At 36.1% G+C, this 20,745-nt stretch overlaps 1 protein-coding gene across 1 annotated transcript in view; it reads right to left on the bottom strand.

The window, feature by feature from the left end:
- The window catches only part of fras1 (Fraser extracellular matrix complex subunit 1), a 115,899-nt gene that overhangs the window by 24,805 nt on the left and 70,349 nt on the right, over positions 1–20,745 (bottom strand). Inside the window, exons 27-41 of the mRNA XM_060882921.1 lie at positions 19,584–19,857; positions 18,728–18,812; positions 14,869–15,189; positions 10,937–11,096; positions 10,044–10,219; positions 8,226–8,342; positions 6,992–7,106; positions 6,230–6,367; positions 5,081–5,113; positions 3,197–3,328; positions 2,890–3,018; positions 2,264–2,511; positions 1,845–1,996; positions 891–1,053; positions 682–814 (exon numbers count right to left, since the gene is read on the bottom strand). Coding sequence (XP_060738904.1) covers positions 682–814; positions 891–1,053; positions 1,845–1,996; positions 2,264–2,511; positions 2,890–3,018; positions 3,197–3,328; positions 5,081–5,113; positions 6,230–6,367; positions 6,992–7,106; positions 8,226–8,342; positions 10,044–10,219; positions 10,937–11,096; positions 14,869–15,189; positions 18,728–18,812; positions 19,584–19,857 — 2,376 coding nt within the window. The remainder of the gene's footprint in view (positions 1–681; positions 815–890; positions 1,054–1,844; positions 1,997–2,263; positions 2,512–2,889; positions 3,019–3,196; positions 3,329–5,080; positions 5,114–6,229; positions 6,368–6,991; positions 7,107–8,225; positions 8,343–10,043; positions 10,220–10,936; positions 11,097–14,868; positions 15,190–18,727; positions 18,813–19,583; positions 19,858–20,745) is intronic.

Raw genomic sequence — 20,745 nt, 5'->3', positions numbered from 1 at the left:
AATAAAAATGACCACATTCTCCCCCATTTTATCACCATTATATTTTTGAACATTGTGAATGAGCCCACTATTCATGAACAAATTAGTGAAAAAAAAGCAGAGTTTTCAAACAAACTTCAGTGAATGTGTAGCGGCGGTTTTCAATTTAATTTGTGAAGGAATATTTCACAGTCAATCCTTTAACAAAAGAAGCTTTATGGGAACTGAAGGGTGGCAAAAAAAAAAAAAAACAGTTATGCTGTGAGAAAACAAGACACAAAAGGTAAAGCTTAAACTGTGGGTAGTGAAGTTCCTGGCCAAGAAAACAGAGACAAACTTTAAATGATATGTGATGAATTTTAACCTTATTGTCATGGGGGGATAATCAGGGACGTGGGCTAGGTGGTGGTCTTTGTAGTCCAATGACATGCAAAATAAAACCACCTGATATAAGACAAATTAGAAATTTAGGCTTCTGCATAATTTCTAGCTCAGCATTTAAGTTAATATTTAGCTTTTTTGTAAAATTGTTCCTTATGACTGTTTACATTTTATAGGCTGTGTGTGTGTGTGTGTGTGTGTGTGTGTGTTTGTGCCTTTAGGGACTGGTACATTATATAAGTTCTCGTTTTAATGCCAGGTAGTGCATCATGTATAAAAAACAAACTTTCTGTGAAAACATACTCCCATTTTAAAACCCACCTCGTTTTGTATTCTCAATAAAGCCATATTTTGGAGGACTGATCAGCCACACAAGCAGATCCTTTTGTGCAGTGTCAGGGTCAGATGCGATGATATGATTGGCTGACAGTTGGACTCTGCCTCCCTCCTGGACCTGAAAAAACAGATAAATGATTTGACCCTTTGATTTAAGGCAATAAAACAGTGGTTCAAGTGGTGAGAATGCTAACCTTTATACCGCTGTGTACAGTGACTACGGGTGGCTTTCTCTGCACAGAGGTTATAGTAATGGTGCACATCTGGTTGTCCAGGCGGTTGTTCTCAGCATCATAGACAACGAAGTGGAAGATATCAGTGACAGGCTGGTTACTGGTATCAAATGATGTCACATACCTGTTTGCAGAGTGTACACACCAAATGATTTTATCTGTATTTGTATTCATCCAGATAATAATTGTTTAATTACAGTCACATGAAAGTCAATTAATTAATGCATACCATCAAATACTTAATCATATTATATTATTATTATGTATAGAACATAAATATGCACGTGTGTATACTAGCGTAATTATACTAGTAAAATACCAAAGCCCTAGCTAATGTTTTGTTTTATATGCAGAAGAAACTTTCTTACAGTTTATTTTAGTTATATTAAAGCCAGTAATCATTTTAGCTTGGGTATCAGTAAACATGCATATACGTTTGGATTTTATCATTTAAAAAAAGGTTCTCATAGCTTTTAGCACATCACTGGAGAAATACTTAATACAATTTTGAGTCCGTTGTGCTAATTTACTGTGTGTCTCCCCACATTATCATAATAGTGCTAAATATCATGATATGGCTTAATAATACTAATAGGCAATAATACTTAATAATACTATTTTCCTATTTCTATGAACAAACAACAGTCGCTAAATGCTTCGGTCTGAGGCAGCTGACATTATTTCATCAGTGGTACGGTACATTTCTGTTTATGTTAAAACAAATATTCATTAATGTAATCTAACTATGCAAATACTAATGGTTATAAGAAAAGGTGCCAGTGAGCATAATGTTCTAAAACTGCATGAACTGGTTCCACATTGGTGTGTGAAAAGCCTTTTTAGAGCAATGCAAAACTTATATAAATGTTATAAGTAACATAACTTATTATTGCTTTATTAGTGATTTAACAGTACCGGATCTTGTGGTGGTTGATTTCCTCCATGGTGAAGGAAGAATACTCATTGAGTTCTTCATGGTCTGAGGCGGAATTTGTCTTTGTAAGGATCCCGTACATGGGCACCGAAACAAGCTGGATACGAATCTTATCATCTGATGAGTCGTTGTCCTAAAGATAGACCAAATTATCTATTGCTGGTCTTTATCTTATTTATGGTCTATAAAGATAGACCAAACTTTATTCCAAGTAACATTTATGAAATGTTTAAAACTGGTTTAAAAAAATTAAATGACATTTAAATGTAATAAAAAATTATTTTTACCGTATAAAAACCTTCATTTTTTTTTATATAATACACTATTTCTAATAATCTGCTAATAATCTATAATCTACTACTAATAAAAAAATTATTCCACATAATCCACATCATCTCACCACATAAGACAGATGGGAGCGTCTGATAACAGTGCTGCTCTTCTCTGCAACTTCCATTGACAGCAAGGCCTTAGGGTCACGTCTTGGACCATCGCCTTTGACCTCTAACACGGTCACCAGCACTGTGGTGGATGTCATGGACATTCCATCCGTTACGGAGAAGATCATGGTGTCCTCCTCAGTGGTGTGACCAGAATGCACATACAGTAGGACATTCCTGGTGATGTCACTGAAGGTGAAAGTGTCACCTGGTCCAAAGATTTAGCAGAGAGACAGAACAAGATTTAATACTTATGCAGTTGTTTTATGCAAAATTTGTTGTAGTTTCTTTTTTTGCATGAACATGTAAAGAGGTCCTGAAATACACAATATTTTCGCAAGAACTACAATGAATAAACTTTTTGGAAAAGGTTTGAGAATTTACACTTTTTGAGAACATACACCTTTCCAAACTGGCTCCTCAAGGGTTCTTTAAATAGTTAAGGGCTCCAAACATTCTAAATACCCTGTCTGATAAAGGAACATCTGGTATTATCCAGCACAGGGTTTCTAATAGTTCCTTAAAAGGAACCTTTTTTCCTATGCGTGAAACAGAAGAAGCATGGATGGTGTTTGTGAGGACCTACCATTAATCATTGGGGTCTGAGAGCCAAAATCCACCCTGAGCAGGGTTCCATGCACTGGACCCTCCACGAGCTCAAACTCTAGCTCATCAGGTGCAGTGTCAGCATCTGTTACTGCCAACTGCTGACCACCTACAGCAAGGAATACCACAACCATATTAATTATTCTTTTTTTCCCCATAGGCTACCATTTGAAAAAATATATTACTTTTTAACACAGCTTTGACCACTGGATTCTACACAAATAGCTCCTGTTTGACTCAGGTTGATATTACCTAGCATGGATCTTGTTGTAAAACATGTATTTTACCGATTGGTGCTCTGCCTCCCAGGCTAACCTCTAGGACCGGGTCCAAGATTTGAAAAACTGGAGGTTGCTGATGATTGGCCAACAGCAGGATTGAAAAGTCCATCTCAGGGGTTGTATGGTGGCCATCAGATACTGGAATATCAAGTCAAGTGGTTAAGAGTGTGTTTGTTTCACTAACAAACACAGACGTGTTTATCTGTGCAATGGTACCACAACACTAAAAGTATGGGCATAAATAATTAACACAGCTTTGAAGCAAAATTGTAGCAGAAGCAGTCATAATGTAATCACATTCTTAATATAGGATATGGGTTATCAAATTTGCTATAAAGCTGCCTAGAGCAACTAAACAGTATTTTTCAGGAATCAAGGATAGGCTTTTGTTATAGATAATATCAAAGAGACAAAGATAACAGGAACAACAAGGTTGGATAAATGAGATAGGAGAGAGCAAACAGTTAGAGTTGACTTTAACTTTGGCCCCATTTAATTTAAAAGCAATTCCTATCACTATATATCATATGTGAGAGTGAATGGCAGCAGAAATCAGGAGAGGCAATGAAAAAGGAAGAAGCCATCAGCTATGACTAAAGGACAAATGGACTGTGTAATTGAGCCTTTTTTTTCCCCCACATCTTTTTTATTGATAACAAAATTGTCATGTGCACTTGCAATAAAACACTGAGAATTGTTGTGGTCTGCCTATTAAGTACATGCACAAACAGTGATCAAAGGCAATAAAATCATCATTCATCATTAAAAAAAAGCTAAATGGGTAGATCTTGATTGTGCAGTAAAGTATAGAGATGTTATTGCAGTAAAGTATAGCGTTTGACTTTGTTTAGGCAAACTGCTTTCCCCTTCTTGCTCCTGATATAATATAGGCACAAAAACATGCAATAAAACCTATAAGAAGGGCATTTGATAAAATTATTGACTCAATTTAAATGTAATTCAGGCCTGGAAAATTGGTGAGAAGGAAACTGATTACAACATCCAATTAGACAATATCTCTAAATGAACCCATGTTCTAATTAACACATGAACTATAATTAATCATTCCGTAAGTATACGGTCTGTCATAAACCAACAGTTTTTAAATGAAAGCTTATTATTTAGTAGTTTAACAAAATATCCATTAACTACAGTAAACAAGGGAAACATTTATTTACGTAATTAAACTTATTCAGGTCTTGGCTTAAAAGGCTTAAGAGATTTGAGACACTTTCTAAAGTAGCTTCACACTTATACTTATTTGACTTATTTCCAATGTTAAAAGAAATGATATATATGAAAATATATGATATATTCTGCCGCTTATAATTTTATTTGTTTATTATTCTGTTGCAGCAATGTGAAGTGAAAAAGCTGCTTTTGTTCCCCTGCAGACTTGCCATCTAATTTTCTGTCTTTATACCATTAATACTCACATATTTTATAACTTAAGCTTGGGCAGTACAAAAACACAATATAACATGTCCTCTATTAATATCACGTCTCCCCTTTAATCAAGTTCAAATTCATACTGGTAGACACAAGGAGACTGAGTGTGTGTTTAGAAATATGCCTCTAATTCATAGCCTTTATATGACAATGACAGAGGCATGGTATTTCCTCCTGCCTGTTACAGAGCGAGGCATACAGTATGATAGAAGATGGAAGGGGAGAAAGATGATGGAGGAAGGGGAAAATAAGTCATTTCCCGCAGACTGAGCACCACATATAATGACCATGGAAGCGAAAGCTGAAGAAAGATTAGGTTACTGTGTGTGAAGGAAGGCTTGAAGGCTGGCAGAGATGAATACAATGAGCTACAGAAAGAGAGTGAGAGAGCGAGATAAAGAGATGAAAAGGGGAGTTGAGAAAGCTGCTGAGGCAATATACCTGTGAAATGGAAGTTCACTGACTCTGGCAGGCCTGCAGAAATGAAACACTGTGAGTAGAGTAGATGTGGACGAACACAGAACTTTCAGGGCTGGTGAGGTGCACTCAAAAGTCAATAACTGTTTAAATTGCCAATAAAGCAGTGGAGAAACAGCTTAGTTCAAAAATAGTAAGTCATTATTGGTTCGGTTTGGGCTATTTTAAACATGCATTGACTTTCAATACTGTAGCTTGCCATTTTGGGGTTTAGACAGTTCATGCATTTCATCTATTTTTAAAGAGCTATGTGTGCCTAAAGTGCAATGCAGTAAAGCACTGAGCATACTTCGAGAAAATGTACATTAGCATTTATATTGTAAAAAATGTTTTAAGTTTAACAAGGGTTATGAATTATTCAGTGATTTCCTTGATGTCTACTCCTCCTCCTACTTTTAGTACTGTAAATAATACTAATATTAACACTAATACTACTACTAATAATAATATAGTAGTTCTTCTACTGCTATGACTGCAACTAGTACTAAAGGTACAACAACAACAACTACAACAACTCCTATGAATATCATATGCAATAAAAAGAGCAGTGCTATTAGAGCCTACTATTATTAGTGTATAATTTTGGACAGGAAGGCATGCATCACAACTCTTCTCTATTCTGGCGCCAATGTGGTGGAACTTTTCGTAGATGGCTGTAGAGTCACTGGGGGTCAATAAACTGCATCTAACAGACCTACCTCTTCCTGAAATACTTAAACTAGTACTTAAAAGCATCAAAAAAGAAAAATTATATGAATTTGTTGCTAAATTACCTCCCAAGAGTTGAGTTAGACTGATGGTATTCTTAGTCTGTGACCTAGTGAACCAGTATAAATGTATTTAACAATAAAAACTTGAAAGCACTTTTGTAAGTGGCTCTGTTTTAATGGCGTCTGCCAAATACCATTAATGTAAATTTAAATATATGAAGACACTAGAGAATCAACATGAATGAATGGGACATAATGGGAAGTCATTTGGACATAGACATAAGGGTTAAACTGTGCTGTTTTGGTGAGTATGCCATGTCTAACCCTCATATAAAACTAAAACGAAATTGAAGTCCGAGGAATAAGATTGTGATATATTTGCTTTACTTTTCCAGTGACCTACCAGTGAATGAGTACTGGTAAAGTTCCTGCAGATGGGATGGAGCCTGTGGTGGCCTGTAGATAATTTTTCCAGCATCTACATCGGCCTGTGTAAAAAAATGGACATGAGTGTACGGCCTGTCCCTGTGCTCCAGAGTGCCTGAAAGAAACACAAAAGCTTTTCAACACTATGCATTTCCACAAAAAAAAAAAAAAAAAAAGATATGCAGTTGTCATAGTAATCAAATATTCTTCAATCTCAATGTCTCGCTGAAGGTATATTGGTATGAAGGTTCTTTCTTATTTCAATATTCTCTGTCTATATTTTCTTTATCTTTATCTGTAGCCAGTGACTACAGTGATAATCAGAAAGGTTTGTGCTTTCGAGAGTGGGGAATGTAATTTAGACCTACAAACAAGTCCTGGGTGATTGAAAGTTTAGAACTGCCCCGTGTTTCTACCAGTTCTAAAGTACTTACAGTAAAGCACTTCTTAAAACACAATGTAAAATCAACAACTCATGAAGAATTTAAAAGTTGTTTGTCTGGCTTCGAGAACATAGTTAAAGTTAATGAACCGTAAATGAGATGCACACTAAAAGACCAATAACATAATAAAGCAATGTGAAGAAATTATCTTCAGAGTACCACTGAATTTGTCTACCACTTGAGAGTACCACTGAATTTGATTGTAATTTCTGAAGCTTTTACAAAGCTCTCTGGCACAGTGTTTGTCAGAGCTATTGGTGTGAATCATATTAAGCTATAAGAGAGGTTAAGGTTACCATGGCCTGAAGGTAGTGGTTTGGTGATGTTGTAAATCAACTTGTTGCTTGGCGTCTCTGAGTCAGTGAAGGAGAGAGCGGAGGGTGTTATCAGGGTAACGCGATCTTCTATTGCCTACACACACACACACACACACACACACACACACACACACAATGTCCATCAACAACAGAAAATCACCCAGATGAAACACACTGTCTGGAGATTGCTGAGATTAAGTCAGCTTTATTACACAGCTGAACAGCAGGCAGAAGGACACACACAAAGCGCTGCACAAATAAAACTTCTGCACCAAAATGAATCTTAGATTTCATTTTGTTTGGTCCAGTCTGGTCCAGAAGTCTGATTCCACTACCAAAAAACATTTAAGAAATGTTTGATCTAACCATTTTATTGAATGAATATCCAACATTTAATGTTTATTTCCAGAATCATTCCAGCCATGTATTTTAAATGGCAAGACTCGTGTCCTTCTAACACAGTGTGAATAGACTAACGTGTGAATATGTTAGTTTCTCTCATCCTTTCAGAACAAATTTGAGTAAAATAAAACCCAACAAGGGGCACGGTGGCTTAGTGGTTAGCAGGTTCGCCTCACACCTCCATGGTCGGGGTTTGAATCCCGCCTCCGCCTTGTGTGTGTGGAGTTTGCATGTTCTCCCCGTGCCTCGGGGGTTTCCTCCGGGTACTCCGGTTTCCTCCCCCGGTCCAAAGACATGCATGGTAGGTTGATTGGCATCTCTGGAAAATTGTCCGTAGTGTGTGATTGCGTGAGTGAATGAGAGTGTGTGTGCCCTGTGATGGGTTGGCACTCTGTCCAGGGTGTATCCTGCCTTGATGCCCAATGACGCCTGAGATGCACAGGCTCCCCGTGACCCAAGGTAGTTCGGATAAGCGGTAGAAGATGAATGAATGAATAAAACCCAACACATTTGATTGAGACCAGTGAAGAATGATGTTTGAAAATTTGAGATTTGTTTTGCTTGCATTTGTTTTTCATAAATGCATTTTTATCAAATTTTCAGACATCATTCTTAACTGGCATAAAATTCAAAGCTTTTGATATTTCACTGAAGTTATACAGTCAGTTCTTGAGAGTGCACAAGATTTGTATATACTCAAACATATCTATGATTTAACTGAATGCTATCAGTATCCACTTATTATGGATGCAAACTTTTACCGTCTGTGTAACTATATACAAGAATGTGTGCACTGTGATGTTTCCATTACATTAATTTGAAGATCTGCTCCAGGAGTGAGATGAGGAAGACCTGGAATCTGAGGCATCACTCCAATGGTAAAGGTCTGAGCGTCACTGCGTGTGTCTGGAAAAGCCTCTGTAGAGACCTGCAACATCATAAAAATCACAGTACATGAGGTACAGGTCCTAAACACCCCCTTGCCACTTACACACTGTGTTCTTTTAATCGTCATCAAGAAAAGCTGCTTTATTAAGCGCTCTTAATCTCATGTCTGCAATGTGTAACTGCACAGAAAAGCAACTTGACTTAATTAATAAATCCATCAAGTACCTCATTCCACATAATGTCTATTATTTCCACATCTCTACATTTATCTTCATTCAGAATCAAAGGCATGATAATTTCAGTTATAAAATGCCACTGTCTTGTTCAGACAAGTATTTAGTGCAGCATTTTATACACAAACAATTTTAAACCACAGTGAGAAACACATTATTTTCACAAGCGTACATCCTGCAAAAAAAGGTAAGACGTTGATCCAAAGAAAGAAATTATTGTTCTAAGGAAGGTGAGGGTCGAGCTGATATCTCAAATACTTCTCAAGGGTATTTAATGTAGGGGCGGGAAATAACGTTTGGATTGAATTAATGTTAAATAGGGACATCTGGGACAAACTAAATTAGGAGGCTAGAACAGCGTGAACTTCAAATCAAGGTAAATTAGTAAATTTAAGGTGTGAAGAGATATAATGTTCTTCTGTAAGAATGAAGATCGAAATATTCAGAACACCAGAATATAAAAGTTTGGTCATTGTGACTTTTGCCATTTTCACTTCACAAAGTCGACTCACATATTTATCAAAACAGACAAATAAAATGGATTACACTCTGGAGTGTTTGTAAACGATTTAAGGAACGGGAAAGGCAGGGCTAAGCTAAACGCTAAGATTTAATTTGAGAATTTAATTAGAATTCTCTTAACAGTGACACAATCGTTATTTGGTTATTGTTATTATTAGTCTAGATTGAGATGTAGTGAAATAAACCAATTTTAGTCAATATCACAACTATGACAAAGTAAAAACTATTAATAATATAAAGGGAAGTGGCGTATTTAATCCTGTCACTCCTAGCACATTTATTATATTGCATACAATACAATTGCAATCAAAGCTAAGCATTTCAGTGACATCAGATACTGCTAGTTCTTCCTAGCTAGTACTGTATTAGTGGAAGAAGATGCTACAAAAAGCAGCTTGTTCTCCAGGGGATAAATTGTGTTACAAAAAAATACAGTTTCGCTCTGGATAAGTATAAGGGCTCCGGATAAGGGCGTCTGCCAAATGCCATAAATGCAGTTTCACTAAACTAAATAAAATAAAATATTTCACTAAAATAAAGTCAGTGTAGTTAAACAAATGTAATTTTACTAGATGAGTTAACAGAATCCACAAAGCTAGACATTAGCATACACAGATAGAGAAGGAGTGGGAAAGAGCACTTTCTGTAGCAGATAGTATTTAGCGCACTTCTGATCATTTCTGTGAATAACTGACTTAGCAAATTGAGTTCACAGATTTTGACATTTTAATCTTGATTCTATCACGATTTTAGATACAAGGGATAGCTTTTGATTTAGCTGTCACAATGGAAAAAGATTAGAAAATTAAAAATGAATAATGTACAAAGACCGGCCATTATTATTGTACCTTGTCACTGTCAACTCAAGATGAACCTGAAGCGGAATGATAATTATCAAAAGAAAAAAATTCTGCCCTTTAATCTAAAAATTAGACATTTTGACCACCCAAAATATAACGACAGATGTGTGTGTGTGTGTGTGTAACCTGAAACTGGAAGGTGTCTCTCTGAGTGCCTCTCCCATAGTGACGGTACCACACAGTGCCCTCGTTGACGTCTTGCTGGGTAAAAGAAGAGGTTGGTGTTGTATCTCTGCGCTCTGGAAAAGCCTGCCAGGCCTCCATTGGACCATCAGCTGCCATGGACACCAACACAATCTCACCTACACACACACACACACACACACACACACACACACACACACACACACACAAACAATAATTTGTAGAGTAACTGTGTACTAATATATAAATATAAGTATAAATATGAAGATAAATTAAATATTTAAATTATGTTCAGATTTATACTGTATCTGTTCTCCATTAGTACGTCCTGTACTAAATACAGTTTAGTGAAAAGTTTACTTCAAAATGATAAAAACAAGAAATTCACAATAAGCAAAAAACAAACAAAAAAAAGCCAAAGAAGTTATGTTAAAAATATTTAGATAAAAACTGTTTTTATATATTTTAGATATTTTTGTTCCTATTTGCTCAGCCTAGCAGTCTTTTCAGTGATTTCATTATCAATGCATATTTCTTCCAGATTTCCACTGACAACTGACCTGACTGCTCACTGCAAACTGCATATTTCATATTATCACTCAAACCAAGACAGATCCAAACATTTGCCCTCAAAGGTATTGTAACATCATATACAAATATTACATTAAATTTGTGTTCAATTTATAGCTGAGCATTTTTTCTTACTCTGTTGTTCTATATTACATTGACTTGATTCATCAAGTGAATCACCTAAGTCTTGTCTTAAGTGCAAATAACTTTCCTTGTCTGAAGCAAATACTGAAGCAAAGAATGAATAGTTTACTTAAGCTCTGAAACAGAAGAGATGTAGTTAAGGTTGGCTAGATGCGTGGTACCGTATTGGGGCTGTCCGCTGTTAGACTGGATTGTGTAGAGGATCTCAGAGTCACTGGCTCCTTTATATTCAGCCTTGAGTTGTTTCTTGGACAGTTGCACCATCCCTCCTTCTCTCACCCAGGTCTTAGGAATTGATCGCATGTGAGGAGCGACTCCATTCTACAGAAACAAATCAAAACTCTGTTCTCATTTCATGCCATGACAATGTGTTTAATGTCAGCCACTGGCTATATCTACAGTAAAAGAAGTAAGCTTCTGGATACCACTGAGCCTTTCAACCAGTTAAGAAAAAAAAATAATTTTAGCCAGATACTTCAATACTTGATCACTTTTCACTTTTCTTTAAATCACTTTTCTTCAAATTATTTTCCACAGTTAATTTTTCCACTATTTATCTAAGTGCACCTATCCTGGATGAACTTTATGCTCATTTTCTCTGATTGTTTATAACATATGAGCCATTAAACATTTCATTATTCGGGGTGCGTTTACATTGTTTTAATGTCTTTAAGTATATTATTAACTTTCTCCAATTTGCACTTTAAAATTGCCCTTTGAAACTTGGAAAGGTTGAAGCATGCTGGACAAAAGAAAAAGAAAAAAAAAAACAACAATTAAAAGCTCTGAACCATGAAATAAAGTCAATTTTACCAAATGGAACGTTAGTGAATTGTCCTTGTCTTAAATTTTTGTAGTACCTTCTTTTCACACAAGGTCACTTTACACTTTGCATAGAAATCAGGTTTAAAAAAGAAGCAACAACAAGAATAAGAAGATTTACGAAGTATTGGGACATTAGTGGGATTTTAAAGTAGGATGGTTATACCACACAGAGCCATTTTGCTGTAAACACTATATGTGTGAGATTAAGCTGAATAAACTACAATACTTATAGAAGAATACTTCTTTCCATCATCTCTTGGTTCCATCACATCCTGATAAGATAAGTGAGACATCCCTCAGATTTCAGTCTATGTCTGTCTTCTTAGGAGCATCGAGCACCTTCTTTCAGATTTCATCAGCTGCTTAGCAGATAATCAAAAGCTCAGAATGATGGTGAGATGAAAGCTCACTGGAATTACTTGGCAGTACTTCAAACATAACTGTGCTCAAGCAGATCTGCAGCTATCACAGTGGCTCAGGTGGGATGAGATAGTGTGCATTTTGGAAAAAAATCCCTCTACCACTGTGATGATCTGTTCATAATACTGTAGTGAGAAACTGATAAGGCAGAATTTGTTGCTTAGATCAAACTATACTGTTTAATGTGTAATACAAAGTTTGCCATTACAATAAAAGTCCAAAAACTAGTGTGACACTAAAATGTGAAGTGAAACTGATGATGAATAGAGAATCAGAAGAGCTTGGTTACACATAATGCGAATATTTTAGTGCACACATCAATCCTATTCCAATAATCATGGATATAATCATGCTTGCTTTTAAATAAAAATTCCTACTGGAGCATGTATCAAAGTGGTAGGTATTAGATTCCATTTGCTGTATTTATTTTATATATATTTTCCTTTGGTACCAACACTCAAGTGGTGAAGAATAGTGCTTTTTAGTTGCCTGGCATTGTGCAGCAACACCCACAAAGAAGATTTAGAAGCCATGCAGGACAACGCAAGACCTCCTGAAAGTCTGGTTTTATATGTCAATAAATATTCCACATCCATTGAAACAGGAAGGCGGTATGGTTTAGTTGAAGCATGTCCCAGTTTTCATGAAAGCCACCAGGTTGGAAAAGCATTAATACTTACAAAAAGTACAGCATCAGATGTGAGAGTGTGAAAGGAAAGTTTCCATATCTTTAAGAGTTTGAATCCTGATAATGCTACAGCGATCTGTGGCTGAGAGCCTATGTGGTAAACTTGGTGGGTGGGACAGATCTGTCAATCACACCTGTGGGTATTTGTGAGCTCATGTATGTGGAAGAGGGCAGATAGTGATTCCCTTAGAATTAGGGAGAAAATGGGAGACAATATTGCCATAACAACTTATAACATGTTTAAGTAAGATTTTTGCTCTGCATCACTTTGTAAAACAAAAGTGAACAGGCCACGTCAACAAAAAATTCCAAGATCATTTCTTTCAAGAGGCTTTCCATGGCTTTCCATGGTTCATGGCTTTAATCGGGGATTAATCGCCACTCCCATCCAACAAAACACCCTGCGCTGCTGCAGAAAATCCAACAGATTTTCCCTTTTTAATTGCATTTAATTAAAAGATTTCCACTTTTTCTTTCTTGTTTCCTCTCCATTGTGAACAAACTGAATGAGTATCTGCTTTTGTTCCAGGAGAAAAATCCTTCACATCCTGAGCTGAAGCTGCAATCAGTCAACTAACTGCTGGTCTATTGTTGCTTTATGGCTGGAGTCTCACAGCGCCTCATGATTTCATTCACCGAGTCCGAAGCTTCGTTGTGTGATTTAATGCACCAGGAATAAACAGCTGAGAAAGTTTTTTTTTAAAGAGATAATGTAGTTGTATGTAGCGAAAAGATAGTGAGAGGTAATTTGATAAATATAAAAGGGAGATCTATGAGTGAGTGTGAAGAGAAAGGCACTAGAGCCTGAAGGAATGAAAAAAAAAAGACAAGAGGAGACAGTGGTGCTTGGACCATGACCAAAGTGGGAAACACTCCTATCAGTCTAGACATCAGCGAGGCTGAGGGCGACACGTGTCTGGTCTTGTTCCGGAAGCTGAGAGCATCTGAACGAGTGAGAAGTGATGATAGCGTTTTGTGTGTGTGTCCGTGTGTGCGTGTGTGTGTGTGTGCGTGTTTGGCTCTGTCAAACACATGTCATCTTAGCACTACTTAATACATGACATCATCTATTGTGTATCCTTCACAACTTTGGATAAGTTTCTAAAAACACTGACACAGCTAAATAAATACTGCTGTGTGTTTTGTTTTTGAGGAATATATAAAATTGAACATTATTTAACGCAATACTTACCATCATAGGGCCTTCATAACACATTCAAAAAGAATATAAGAAAGACTTAGTGTCTGAGAGCTGAGTTTTAACTGTAACTGTTTATTCTTACCTTACGCTTCATTGCATAGCTTTTTATTCCCATAAGACACAATTTATTTTTTCTAGATAAGCTCATATTGTATTAATGTAATTACACCTCCATGTATGATGCAAAAAGCTGTGTTGTGTTCATTTTATGGAGTCTGGAGATCAGATTTTTATGATAGAGCAGACATTTTTTTACAGACCCCATCATGAGAAATGAATGGTTTGAACACGGTGTTATTTTTAGACAGTCTTAGGTAAGTTTCTGCAAACAAAGGAAATCTGAGCAAGCAGAGAGGCTGACTATTACCACAAAAACCCTACTGTTTGTTGATCAACAAAATGGCTGTATGTTAACAGCATAAATGATAATCACAGTGTTCTTCCCTGCTAGTTAACTGACCAGAGATAACAGTTTCCCCCAAATTCAATTAACAGGTAAAACTCTGCATCATGTAGATATAGTCAGAGAAAATCTCTTTCATAACCCACATCTCCACAGCTTAATGAGCTAACATTCTGGTCAAGCTAAGAGTATTTGCGATTTGTCTGAACGTTTTACTTGGAGAAGCAGAAAAGTTTACGTTTCTGTTTTTACTGTTATAATGAGGAGTCAAAATCATAGATGTTATGGTTAAATGGTCAATTTTGGCACTTCGTTAAATGACTAAAATAAAGTATTATACATAAGATTGCTTAGCAAAAACAAAACTATTGTTCTATGAGTCTCCAGCATCCTGTGTTAGACCAATGTAATAGTGTTAGCTTTTTAGATTTTTAGCAAATTCAATAATTAAAATAACAACCATAAAAAAAATCCATACTACTAGAACAAAAAATTGCTATATCCAGTGGTCACTGGTGATAAGTCAAAATCCTACAGATTAATAACCGTTACCTACCCTCTGAGCAATGTTGACATGGACGAGGGCATTCTGGTAGCTGTATCCATCGTTGATCTGAAGAAGAAATCTGTCCTGCTCCCCATTGGTGCCATGGTGAACGTACTGTAGTTGCTCACGTACCAGCTCTTCCAGCTTAAAACGGGACACCTGCCCATCTCCATGAACCCGGGTAAGACGGCCATGTTGGGGAGGCTCCAGAACCATCAGAAGAACGTCTTGAGGGTTGTCATAGTCCTCAATGTGAAGAACAGCTCTAGTAAGAATAAAGGTTTCACCAGGCTCGATGTAAATGGGTTGGTTGGTTACCACTATGGGTGGCTGAAAAGAGAGAAAAGAGCCATAAAATGTCAATCGCTCGAGAACATTAGAAGAAACTCTTTCAAGATGAAGCCATTAGAATAGTTATTATAATACAATAAATGGTTACGAATATTATGTGAGCAGATCTTCCAGCACCTCAAAGGCCCTGCCTCAAAACAAACATGATATTTCCCAGAAGTGTTAAAATGATCTGCTTTAACTGCATAGATTGTACCTTAGCAAGCAAAAATCTCTTACATATGAGCAAATGTGACTTCTCTTAGGTTGTTTGTAAACAAATATCAGACTGTTAGACCTGTTTCTTAATGTCTTCTTTTGAAATTATTTTATAGAATGTTTTATAAGACTTTAAGAGAATAAATCAAATTCACGCCTCTAAAAATCTACATAATGGGAAATCTCAGAAAACCTAGATTTCCTTTATACAAAATATTTTCACTTGCTAATAAATTATTTGTGTGCAAGTTCTTCATCGAGTAGAAGTGTAACTACTCAGTGAAAAAATGACTGTGCTAAAGCTAAAGTACAGCTTTACACAGCTTTAAATGCATTCAAAGTATAAAAATAAATGCACTTTAGGTGCAGATGGTAAATTAAAGGCCAGAAAAGTGTGAAGGCTAACTAACAATAGCTTTATGGCTAATCTTAAATGTTAGTTAGCACTATAGTAACACTGACGATCCAATCTAGCTGATTGCTAATAGAAGTGTCCACGGAAGCAGATAGAATACAGTGATGGGTATTAGATCTTCTTCATGCTGTCATGTCTGTTAAACTTTAGCTTTGTTATGAAGTTAGATCTTGTTTGATAACTAAAAGTTGTCTGGTGCTGGAAAAGAGTAATGATGTAGTGTCTAAATTGGACTGAGCAGAAAGTAGAGGTTTTACTTTGGAAATGTGATGAATAAAACTTTCAGTTAATGAAAACTCAAGTAGTAGTCGTTGTCCTTTGTTAATTCCCATTGTTATATTACCGCCCTTTAGCAGCTCTGAAGTATTTATTTTGAAATGTTGTGAACAAAGATTTCAATAATTTAGTGAAATAAAAAAATCAAGTAGAGATTATTTTACAAAGGTTAATTCCCAGCTCTGATATTACTAGCCTTTAGTATGATGAATTTACGAATGGAAGGAGAATAAGTCAGAGAGATCATGGGGTTTGCTCTAAGGAGAAGCATGTTAATCTCTTTTCCTGCCTGGCTTGTGCTGTGAGCCGCAAAAGACCACCCAGAAATATCCAACATTTCACAGCCAGTGACTGAAAGTAGATAAAGAGTCTAATTAAAATGGCCTTAAGAGGTTTGATCAAACATTAACAAAGTAAAGAAATTGGAGCGGCTTTGTAAGAGGAAGACGGAAGCGTTACTGCACACAAACAAACAAAAAGGGGTTAAAATTATAATGAGGTTCTTAATCACTAGCTGAGATCTGCTTTGAATGTTCACTGAGTTGCAATAGTCTTAACAGCTCAAGCTGTGACTGAAATACAGAACTGATTTTGTGGCACTGGCTTCATAAATGGATATAAATAGCAATATAATTTAAGGAATCATCTTAATAGTAAATTAAACTGTATAAATTGTGCGGCTATACAAGGTGTAACTATGCGTGGAAATTGGTTTGAATTATGTGCAAATGGTAATATTTGCTTGTAATTTATATTCATTTCATAAATGTGATGGTTCATAATTAGAACAGTAAACAAGTTCACAGTCTAACGCTGAACATGTATTTTGAGCACATGAAATGGTGAGTTTATTGAATGCAAAAAAAAATATAAAAAAAGTAGATGTAAACTTAAGTAGATGTAAACTTTCAGCAAAAACAGTGTCAAATTATTGGCACCCTCAAAGTATTATATGGTGGACTGAGCCTAGATCTCTAATGTCTAAGAAGCATGGAGACACTTGTAAAGCATCTTGATCCTTGGTATTGATCCTTAACTTCTTTTCTAGATGTCTAGCTCAGGTTTGGTCATGTGCCGCTTCGACTCGAAAAGTTCAAATCCTGAGACTCTGTCTGTCTGTCTGTCTGTCTGTCTGTCTGTCTTTCTGTTGTTAACTTACAGAAATGTGGTTTGTTTGTGTATTCCAGAAACTGAGAGAAAAAAGCTAATAAGCCGAATATGACATCAATGGCATGAACAGGGATGCGTGCATTAAAAGTTATTCATTTGTAGACCCTTAAAATATACTTCAGACAAGAAGATATTAACATTTGACCTGATTTTATTCATTCATCTCCTGGGTACAACCATAATTCCATATAAATAACACAACAACCACTTGAGAAGTTCTTCAGAAATAGCACAGTAATGCCTTTGTCTTTGTTTCCAAAGACGATGATTTGTGTGTAATTTAATACAAAGTTTTGGAGATGATTTTTGAAAGATATGTTTTTCAGAGGAGTCCTTATGCAAATGTTTTTTTGTTAGAACCATTGTCTGTATTCTTTATTTTTATTTTTCAATTTTGTCCGTTTTCCCAAAAGAAGCCAATATGCCAAGAGCAGACTGTATGCCGTGTCATTTGCATACATGCGATTGCCAAAAACTTCAGCAGAATGAGTTTGCATCAATTTATATGTGCATATAGATGAATATAAACAAACAGATGATGTGTATGATGATATTTTACACTATGTTCAAGTGAAAATGTCAATGTAATTTTATCCAAGGCTTAATACATGCATGAAAATCTAAATATAGAAATTCATATTATCCGGTTTTAATTTCTCACACAGGAAAGATAAAACAATTAAAGTCACTGTCATGCAAATGAGCTTTTCTATTTCAGTACAGCTTGAACGGCCAAATGAACATTTTACAATTTGCACAAGAGTTCTTGATATTTTTTCAAAACTCTCTCAATCTCTCTCTCTCTCTCTCTCTCTCTCTCGCTCTCTCTCCTCTCTCAGGGACAGGCTTGTTCACCAACTATAAGCAGTAACTCCTTCCTCAGCAAAAGATGAAATGATAAAAAAGATTCACAGTGCTCCTGGAGATGGTTCATATATTATCATTTCAGAAGGGGCAGTAATATATTTTGTGGGGTTACGGTAAGTGATCCTGCAGTGGCAGGATCCTCGGGTCTAGAGAGCTTGGGTTTCTCTATGTGTGTGTATGTGTATGAGCGTGAGGTTACATGAGGTCAGACAGATGCATAGCCAGTCCTCAGGAGACTGCAGATGCAAGTGATATATTTAGGAAATATAATCAGATGGCAGGAAGGAAGGCGTCAGAAAGAGACAGAGGGGATCTGTTATATTCCAAAATGAGTCAGTGAGCTACTGTAGCCAGAGCTGAGTTTAAGAACCATTCGATCAGTATAGGGTCCTGATCGAAGTGGGGTTATGTTTCCATACACACACACGCACACACACACACACACACACACACACACACACACACAGGCAGTGCATACTTTATTTTAGTCGGAACTCATGCGATCAAAGCACCATTACTTAACCAAGTACTTTATGTAACTGTGTGTCTGTGTGTGTGTGTGTGTGCACGCATTTGTGTGAGGGCAAGTACCTGATGAGACACAGCCTGGAAATTAACAGTCTGCGGCTGAGAGAACAGCTGTGGATCCGTCGCTCTCAAAGTGAACTGACCAGCCCTGAAAAAAATAAATAAATTGTTCAACATTAAATTAGAAAGAAAACAGAATAAAAGAAATAAAAAATGACAAAAAGAATGATGTGTGTGTGTGCTTTAGTGCAGTAATTAAAGTTAATGACTTCTTACATTCATATACAAACACACATTAGTCTGTGTTACTTGTTTTGTTTCTCTATTTAAATTAGATTAAATGCTATTTATCAATGCATTTATGGGTCTAAGTGAAAAATCATTATTAATTCTTTTGATTTTGTCCTTCCAAGTAATTTAAAGTTATCAAAAAGTTAAAACAAAAAAGTAGTTTTGCTCCAAGTTTTTTAAGTGAGACTCATAACTCTTTCATATACAGTATATTATTTAAGGTAGGCTATATAAAGGTGCATATTTTAGTATAATTATATTCTTATGTACATTTTCCATCCCTGTATGATGATAACACTAATCTTAGAGAAGAAATAATGAAAGAAATAAAAAACATTAAGCAATTTCACAGTGAGATCTAGTCAAAAATCTAAATACTGTTCTCATAAACATAAGCGCACAACACACACAAACACACACACACACACACAAAGTACTGACAAGCTGCCACTGAATAGACCTTTAACTGTCATGGGAACAGATCACTTGAAAATTGCTTTGGATAAAAGCATCTAACATGCATGTGTAACAGGTGCAACAATGCAAAAATAAAAATAGCACACAATTTAATTTTAATTAATTTGTGATTATGGAAAAGTCCAGAAACTGCTGACAGACTTCTACTCACTTAGTTTGGGCTGCGGTATGGATGAAGCGCACAGCTCTGTTTTTCACTTGTGAGAGAGTGAACGTGTCGTCCCTGTCCAGCGTTCTTTCTCGCCCGTTGTTCTCCAGCACCATTAGCTTCCCGTTACTTGGAGGCTGTAACAGCTGCAGTAGAAGGCTCTCTGATTGGCTGTCTGAATCTTTGACTGACAGGAGTGCAGGGTCCAGAGGGGTCACGCCACCGATAGAGATCAGAAATGAGCCGTTGATAAGAAGAGATGGAGGATGAGTGTTTGCTAAAAAAAACAAAAAACAAACCAAAAAAACAATGAAGAGAAAAATGAAGAACAAAAGGATTATATGATATACTGTATGAGAAAGCATTTTTTTTTAAACTATCATAAAGCATAAAATGACGTCTCGCTTTTTCAGTTCATATTATTTTATCTCTGTAAATATTTACAATAATATTGTCACTCATGTTAAAAGATTAAACCATTCTTGCCCAGTCTAATTCTTAAAGGGCCGGTGTTGGTGCATGCTTCTGTTCCAACAAGCAGAAGCCAGAGTCTAATGAAAGCCAAGATCAGCTGATTAAACAGGTGACATCAGGTCTGGCTCCTGCTTGATTGGAATGATAACCTGCAACCTGGATTAGACAATTAACACTATAACCAAAATGATACCCTAATAAACTATAATATGTGTGGTTTGTAATAATCCTTATCAAGAAAGAATTAAAAACGGAGTATGTCAATTAAAACCACTAAAAATAGATCTATGTTGAATAATAAGTGGTGTAATAACTTTGTCTATTAAACACTGCTATACATTTCCAGCATCAAGAAAAGAGCCTATGGGGTGCTACAATATTTTAAAAAAAAGCAACAGGTCACAGTGGGAAAATTTATCCCTGTACATCAAATTAGTGACCTGTGTTTACAGACCCAGCTTAAAGCTACAGGTCACTGGAGGCAATTTGGGATTGTAGCTAGTTGGCTAGTTAACCTCTAAGGAACATGTTAAACTGCTGAAAAGCTTGTATTTATCACAGCCAAACAAGAGTGGTGGAAAGATCTTCGTTGTTTTGGTTCTTCATGGTTCCTAATCGTTATTAAAATATTTCTCTAATGGAAGGCAAATTAAATGTTTGCTCTATTTTTTTTTGGATGGTAATCTTTTAC

This window comes from Tachysurus vachellii, chromosome 12 (genome assembly GCF_030014155.1).
Source record: "Tachysurus vachellii isolate PV-2020 chromosome 12, HZAU_Pvac_v1, whole genome shotgun sequence".
Lineage (NCBI taxonomy): Eukaryota > Metazoa > Chordata > Actinopteri > Siluriformes > Bagridae > Tachysurus > Tachysurus vachellii.
Note: the sequence above shows the minus strand (reverse complement) of the source record. Positions and strands in the feature narration are given on the sequence as shown.